Raw genomic sequence first — 8,540 nt, 5'->3', positions numbered from 1 at the left:
TCATGGTGTAAACATTTTGGAAGCAGAAGCTACTGAGATGAGAAAAATTAACATTTGAAACAGACTTTTTGTGGGAGAGAGTAAGGAAAGACTACCTACCTGACTTTGGGTTTGGCCAGACTTTTGTTTGACCTGCTCTAGACAGAGACAGATTGATTCATTAGAGAAATACACAATGTCTCCATGATGACAAAAACAGATTCAATGACACGGATGTTTGCTTTGTTATATATCAACAGCAGCCTTTTGAGGACTTTGTGCTCTCAGACACGTCCATGGACCTTCATGCGGCTCTAGGGCACAAACCATCTACCCTCAGTTGAAAGCAATACAGTCCTGTTCCAAACTCTCTCACTAAAAAAAGAAAAAAAAAAAAATATTCCTTAGCACCACAGGAGGGAGATAGGGACAAGAGGAATCCCAGGAATAAGTGTTACATATTGTGGACATTTGGCGTTAAGTATATAGATGTAACCATAGCTACCCTTGCGAACAGCCCAAATAAAATCATCTACTTCTGCTTTTGAAATAGCCTCCCCTAACTTTCAGTGGTTCATATGGGGTTTGAAATAATCTCTATAACTATTATTTCTGACAGCCATTGGATAATTATGTGTCTCCCACTATGAAGAGTTCTTGGAGTTTGGTTCATCCTTGAATCAGACAGGTTCTTTTAATCAGAGTGAGAATATGTATTTCTGAGTATTTTCTGGATATTAATTCAGCCTCATCAGTCTCTCTGTAACTTTTTATTCCAGCTGTTTGGAAAGGCCTCTTTCTTCTTCACTAACCACATCTCTCAAAGAACACAGAATTTCTCCTTGCAAATAATCAACCATATACTGTTGCTTCAGGCAGACCAAGTATCACTGAGGAAAACTGTTTTGAGAGGAAGATACTTATGACACTTTTAATGAGGCAGAGGTTCTTGTCTTCACATATCTTCTAAGTAGAAACACAATAATAAAAGTAAAAATGTAGATACTTTCATTAGACTGCTTCCTTTTGTAGAATGTTAATACTTACACGGCCTCAACAAGAAAAAGATCACATCTGAAAGTACACAGAAAGGGTATTAAACAGCTAGGTAAAGATCTAGAGAACAGACCTTAGATGGAACAAGAAAAAAAGAGAAAATTGGGGTTAGGAGCAATACTTTCTTTCTTTTCTTTTTTTTCTTTTCCCTACAAATTTTCATAATTTTTTAAAGCAAAAGATTAGTTTGATCAAAGCAGACTTCACCAGTGCAAAATAGAATTGAATGTCTAAAATAATCTGGAATTGCAGTTCCAGATACAGAACCTAATTGCAGTTACGATCTTCGTAACTACAGGGATGAAATGAGACCCAAATGTCATATACAGTAAAATATCCTAGATATTAAACATATTAGGTATGGCTGACCACCATCAAAAGGAATATGTGTACTAGCTAACTACTTAGGACTAGCACCCTCAGAAAGAAATCCAGTTCAAGTTCTGAAGTATATTGGTTGATTTCTCACCTTCAGAAAATAATTAAAAGGAAATGAAAAAAAAAAAAGCACAGAAAAGAGACAAATAAATCAGGGCTACTGCCCTCTCTTCTTCCTCTTTCACTCCTTTTCCTTCTCTCCTCCTACCAGAACCATCCTGAACTTCAGAAATATAAATGTAGCATTCTGATAACCATATAAAAAGCCCTAAAGATGATGGCTCAATCCCTGACACTGTGACATCCCTTGCACCTCTGGCATTTCTTCTCCCAGCCACCCCAGAAAACAGTCAACATCATGGGGGAATTTGTTTGCTGGGTATCACTACTGAAGTTATTAATCTGACAGTCACAAAGTAACATAGGTATCAGGTAAATCAAATGAAAATTTCATACTTCAGATACTGAGAACTGTGATAAACTAGTTTCAGTTAGATATTGTTCTTTCTCTGTGTTTTGGGTTTTGCTGTTTGTTTGTTTCAATTTTCCCTTTAACCCAAGCTTCCCCGTATGCTGGAATCATGGGCTTTATTTTGCTAGTTCTTCAGGTTTTGGGGCTTTCATCCTAAAAGCTGGACTTCATCTGTCAATCGGCACACAGCTTGGAGAAAGATGGGTGTGCAGGGGACCAGCCTAAAGGCTCCAGGTTAATTCGATGACACTGCTGATTCTGGATGAGCCAGTCCTCTTCCCTCCTGATGAGCCCCCCGGGAGTCTCGGCAGACCGCTCAGTGCCGCTATCTATCTGGAGGAGCACTGACACATGCCACCGGCGCACAGCACCAAACCGTGGCTGGCACAAGGTGTTGCGCATTTTGAGGGGCTCTCAAGGAAACCACTAACTGGTCTATGCAGAGTCCATACAGCCTCTGCAGCCACAGGTCCCTTCTGGTAGCTCCAGGGAGGCTGCAGAAGTACACTCCAATATTTCCATGGCTTTTGGGAAGCCGAGGGCAGCGAGCCCGCGGCTGCTCTGCCTCGAGGCCTGCGCTCCTCAGCCGGGGACTGTGCTCCTCAAACAAGGGCACGCTCCCTTCCCAAACAGTCCGGGAGGTAGGAGGGAAAATAGCACCACAGGCGGCTCTCGCTGTGGGTGAGTGGAGCTAATGCGAGGAGGGCTCAGCCATCACCTAGAGAGTCGGCGGCCCCTCACTCAGCAGGAGCCCCCGTCAACCCCCCCCCCGACGCACAGTCCCCGGTGCGTGTCACCGCCAGCCCTCGGCCGTCGCACGGGCGGCGTGAGGCGGCGCCCACCACCGGGGCGGGGCGGTGTCCGCCGGGGGACGCCAGAGCCGGGCTAGAGCTGCGGGAGGGAGGGAGCGAGCGAGCGGCCGGTACCCAGAGCAGTGACATGGCTCAGAAGTACGACGTGGTCGTGATCGGGGGGGGCATCTCAGGTGGGTCCGGCGGCACAGGGCGGTACCGAGCCCGGGTGGGGTGGCGGCAGCAGCCGGGGCGCAGCCTGCTTGGGCACCGTCGCCCTGCGCCCCTCGCAGCCGTCGGCCCGCCCGGCCATCCAGACGGGGTAAGCGGCGGTACCGGTGTGGTGGGGGAGAAGCTGCGCTGTCTCTCGCCTCATCCACCTCCTCGGCCCTAAGCGGGAGGTGCGACCGCGTCCCGAGTGCCTCGTAAAGCTGGTGGAGTGGAGTCCCCGTAACTGGGGTTGAATGCCACATGGGGCAGGCAGTATTTTATTGGTTTTGGTTTTCTTACACTTCATCTGATATCAATTAATATTAATTTTATTAATTTTTATTTAATCAAGTCTTAATGTTGTTAATTTTATCCCTTATTCTTAATTTGTTATTTCTTAGTAAATATTTTTTAATTAATTTCCATTTATCGATTTTTATTTTATTAATTTTAATATAATTTATTTTAATCTTATTATTTCTTGGGGTTTTTATTATTTTATTCTCTTTGTTTCATTATAGTACTATTTCTTAACAGATTTTTTTAATCTTTTTTTATAATTTGTATATTTTTGCTATATTATTATCACATTATTATTTTATTATTTTACAATTATTTAGATATTTTATTAGTTTATTAATATGTCTATTTTCAATTTATTATCATTTATTTACTTTATTTTTTCTGGTTTTTATATATAGAATACATGGACAGCAGGCCTGGAAAGCATCTTGCACTGAGTAGCAATCTGCTGTTCTTAACCTAATCCTGGCTAGAGCACCTCTGTGTCTGCCCAGAGTCAATCTGTCTCATGTTTTGTTCTGAGATACGTGCCCAATAAACTATGTGCAACAGTTTGGTTTTTTTTTTTTGTGCCTTTGACATGTCAAGCAGTTGTGTTTTGGTTTTTTTTTTTAGTGTTGGGAGGTATGTAGTGTGATAACTCCTGTGCTGTGTGTTAATCTCAGTGCATCTGAAAGGTCTTTTCCAACATAAATGTTTCTATGATCCTGTACTGAGTATGCATATGGCCACAGATCCAAGTAGTATCTCTTGCCAAACTACAAATTACTCAAGATATGTGACAAAACATTATTTCATTAATCTTTTTTCTTTTTACATGGCTTTTAATTTTCACTACTTATTTCTATATAATTCTAGATGTCTGTTTAACCATTATATTAAAGTGTGCAGCGTACAGTTCAAATGAGGTACAAAATGCAGTGAACAAAATCATTGGCATTACTTCCTAAGGATGATTCTCTGATAACAAACTGCCGAATAATTATTGAATTCAAGTATGTTTGTGTGATTAGCAGAAATTAACAATCGCTTTTCTATGAAGCAAGGTTGATTCTGTTATGGCGAATTTTAATTTGCGCTGTGTTTTGCAGTGAAAGTCAAGTGTGAAAATTAACCAGTGGTAACTATCTAGCCATGCCTTCTTAGCAAAAACACTTCCAGTGGTATGTTTTTATGCAGAGTAGTGCTACCTTCTCTCTGTTGAATGAGTTGGAGTGAAGGAGTTAGTGTAACAGCTTTTAACATACCCTTATCTTTCATGGTTGCCATGGGAATATTTTCATGGCAGGTCTGCACAGCCCACATGTTTTTCCGAAGCAGCAGTTAAAGCAGAGAAGCAGCTCTATACCACATTACATCATGGGCTTCACTGTTTGCTACCTGCAGGCAGCAGCAAGTGGCAGAGGGAGTGTAAGGAACCAGTTTTCTATTTACTTCCTTTTACACTAAATCCTCACCAAATCACTGGTTTCATGCTGTTGCAACTTTTCTCCTACCTGGAGAAAGCCAGAAGAGGCCCCAGAGACTGGAAAATTTTACGCACATAAAAATTACTGTTGACTAAGCAGCTCTCTTCAGTCACTTTCACTACTCTGTACTGCTCCTGATTCACCTCTGTCTTCTGCCCACATGCTTCCCTGTGAATCATTGACCTTGCAGCCAGGTGCTGAAGCTATAGTTATGTATCTCCTTGCTCAGATTGAAAACTCCTCCTGATGTGCCAAACTGCTGCAGAGATCTCGTCTCCTGTCCACTGGAGAATGAAGTACGATTTTTAAAATGGGTCGCTCCTCAGAGACCAGGTTGTTATTCCCCCAGATTTGATGATTATTCCTTCAGAAAGTCACTGGTTTTGAGCCTTTTGAGGTGCATCCAACCAAGACTCTACGATTACTGCCTTTAGGTGAGGAAGGCATCAGTCGGTGCACAGCTGTAAAACAGCAGAAAGTGCTCATAGTGTTCAGGTGTGCTTGAGTTATCCACTACAGCCATCAGCAAAGCAGGTAATTGCAGAAGAAATAAAGAGTTTCTGTGCTGATGCGAGCAAACGTGTTGCACTCTCTCTGCTATTTCTTATTTATTTATTTAGGTTAATGCAAGCTGTCCCTTTGCAGTGCTCTGTGACCCTCTTGGGCAGCAGTTCTGCCCATCTTTTTACCCAGATTTAATTAGTATGGCCTAAAATTTTAGGAGTAAGAAAACCTGATAATGGAATAGCAGTGCAGAGACCTTCACAACCCTGAGAATCACTGTTCTCTGAAGGGACTGATGTATCTGAAGATACCACTTCCTTTGCTGAATCATTTCCAATGTCCTTTAATGCAGGTTTGTTGAAAAGCAAAGAATAAAACTAAAGAAGTGGCTAATTTAAGTGTTCCATAATGAAAATCTTCTCTAATTTAGTCTTTATTAATTTCTTTCAAGTAAAAAAAAATGGTCTGTGGCTTCTCTGAAGATCTCAGATCATCTCAACAGAGCTGATAACCTCTGAGGAATGGAGAATTTACTAAGGAGTAGATTCTGTTGTATGAGTAAAACATCTGCTGAAGTCCTTGATTTTTTTTTGTGAATGATGTAGATTAAAAAGGAATACTTTAAAAGAAAAATTTCCTAACTTAAAAATGCATGTGTGAAAACACTGTGTAGCATGCCTAGTATTAAAGAGTGTTTAGATCACAAGCATAAAATGTCCTCATGGAACTGGAACTTGCATTGTGACAGGTCCTTCTGTTTGCTCAGAGCTGACCCTTTTTCTTTGAAGGGCTCCTCAAGCAAGAGGGTGGAAACGACTGTGAAAAAACTATGAGGTTATGTCATCAAACTTGCTTATCTTCTCAATTGAGACACCGGAAACAGAAATTTTCTTAAAATCAAATTTTGGAATCTGTTCAGAGGTTTCATTTAAATACTTCCTCCACTTGTTTTCAAAAGTGCCTTCTGGTCCCTGCTTTTGCTATGGGGACCTGTTTCCTTTTTTTGTTGTTAAAGAAGTTACCAGATTTTATCCTAATGTTAACACCACTCCTACCTGAGAAAATGCTGCTCTTAAATTCCTGGTGCACAGATTTTACAGTCAAAGTGAGGTTAATTGATTTTTTTTTTTTTCCTTAATCTGAAAGGTGAAGCCTTTTCTTAATTATGGTGAACCAAAACCTACTTTAACATTTCAATAGAAATATTTTATCTATATCTAGTATTTAGATACCTGTTCATCTTGAAATACCCCTATGCTTTCTACTCTTCTTCTTAAGCCTTGCTTTCTATTTATATGCTAATCTAATACTTTGTGTAATTACAGCAGCTCTCACTGCGTCTGTGAGCCAGTTTCAAATTACTTTAAAAGAAAAAAAAACAAAACAAAACAAAAACCCAAAACAGATCAGCTGCTCTGGGGGCTATTATCTGAAGATTTTCTGTTTGTTTTAAAATAGACTGAAACTGAGGGCAAAATTGTTTTTCAAAACAAAACTAGAGGATGTTGTAAGAAAAGTATACATGAGACATATAACCTCCCTAGTTACTTGTTTCTCTTTGCTTTCTAATAGTAATTTGCTGTGTCATAATACTCCTAATTTGAAAAGATAGTTTGCTAAACAAGCCACTGTTTTTGGAATCCTATATTAGACACCCACTTGGAGAAGAAAAAACCCCAGACCAAAACAAAATGTGACATGAATGTAATAGCTGTATGTAATGAAGTGGAATGGATCCATCTGTGGGAGTACTATGACCCTCACCATCAATTTCAGCCTCTCTGGGATGCATGCTGGCAAAGGGAATCCATGTCTTCATCAGTTGACGTGATGAAGCTCTTAATTCACGTTCTTGGTCATCTGTATCTGCCATCAGAGGGTACTTCCTTTTGTATTCAATTACTCTCATGGCTACTGCAAAGCAGTCTGAGGCAGTTTGGCAAAGCCAGCTGTTTGACTTCTAGATATTTCATAAAACCACTTGGCAATTCACAGGGAACAGGACAGAAGGCAACTGCATAATGCTGTGAAATATTTTGGTAGCCTAGTCAGCAGGGACAGTACTTGCAGTTCACTGACTCACTGATTGTGATTCACTCCTAATTGGTCTGAAAGTTGATTTGATAAGAAGCTTTTGAGTCTACCTGCAGGAGCCATCCCATCTCCCAAGGCTCAGAGAAATGCATCATTAAGGAAAGCTTTTACATTAGCTTATTTAACCATTATGAAAAGGTAGTATTAGAGAAAGTTCATTCAGTCTGTTCAACAAAATGTGAAAACCACCCTGGAAAGAGCAGAAAAGGTAAGTTAGGGTGCCAAAACTTTGGGCAAGGGATTCCTTAGTGTTACGGAAATAACTGATGGAGAATCCAAGTTTGTGTGTAGAAGCTGATGTCGGGGTTGCAAACTGCACAGACCACAGGGTTCTATCCTGTATTGCTGAATTGCATAATTTAAAAAAAAAAATTGTTTTTGACAAACAAGATTAAACACAGGAGAGGCTGAAAGTTCTTTGTAGGGAAGTTCAGTGCATTGTTTACTTGCGAAACCACCTGCAGTGGTGCTTTATTTTGTTAGATTTTTCAGTCTAAACTAGCACTTGATTAGAACCTAATCACACTGCATATGGTGGAAGGTAGTCATCTGCATTAATGTATTGGTTTGGATTACGTGTGTACCTTGAGTAAATCTCCTGATTGACGCTACTTCCTGTGGTGTGCACCAAAGAGCAGGATCAGAGCATATGCATTGGACAACTTTTTGAATAAGACTGGAAGTTAAGACATGCTCTAGGAGCTCACCTTTTGAGCCTGTAAGACTATGCAAGAGGTTGTCTGAAATAAAGCCCCTTTCATGGATGTAGTAGGGTTAGTGAGTATTCAGGGTAGAACTGTTACACTTGTCAGTTCTGCTCTTCTGCACTATTTGCTAACACAGACACTGCAAATTTTCTGTCTTGGGATACTTTTAGTTTTGAGGGTCAAAAGTAGTTATGTAGAAAGAGTAAGCATTTCAATTCTGTGCTCTTCTCCCATGAAGATACAGTTCAAAATAATTTACTTGGTCATCCTGACCACAGATACACGCCTGTGTCCTCTACATCTTCTTGCCTACTTTTTTCTTTTTTTTTATTTTTCTTGTAATATCAAGAGATTGCCAAAAATTTACATTGTGTGCCTTGCTAATTTTGTTTTGCTCATATTACTCCTTGGCAGCATCAAGTACAGGGATAACTTTAAACCACGACAGGCACAATGCAGCATGCTTCCATTGCTGTAGCAAGTGACCAGAAGTGTCAGTCTCCAGCAAACGGGAAAATGTCAGTCACCACAGTGACACAAGTCTGGGTCAAAAGCTGGTGCCCACAGTCCAGAGGCT

General features: G+C 40.6%; 1 protein-coding gene across 2 annotated transcripts in view; it reads left to right on the top strand.

The window, feature by feature from the left end:
• The first annotated feature begins 2,660 nt into the window (after positions 1–2,660).
• The window catches only part of LOC134166822 (amine oxidase [flavin-containing] B-like), a 53,492-nt gene continuing 47,612 nt past the window's right edge, over positions 2,661–8,540 (top strand). For both annotated transcript variants that reach the window (XM_062624838.1, XM_062624839.1), the window contains exon 1: positions 2,661–2,870. In XM_062624838.1, the coding sequence (XP_062480822.1) occupies positions 2,825–2,870 (46 nt within the window). In that variant the 5' untranslated portion in view covers positions 2,661–2,824. The remainder of the gene's footprint in view (positions 2,871–8,540) is intronic.

The sequence above is a fragment of the Pezoporus occidentalis genome, unplaced genomic scaffold, assembly GCF_034315485.1.
Source record: "Pezoporus occidentalis ecotype Australia unplaced genomic scaffold, CSIRO_AGI_Poc_V1 ctg272, whole genome shotgun sequence".
In the NCBI taxonomy this organism is placed as follows: domain Eukaryota; kingdom Metazoa; phylum Chordata; class Aves; order Psittaciformes; family Psittacidae; genus Pezoporus; species Pezoporus occidentalis.
The sequence above is the reverse complement of the archived record's forward strand: the minus strand, read 5'-3'. Positions and strand labels throughout refer to the sequence as shown.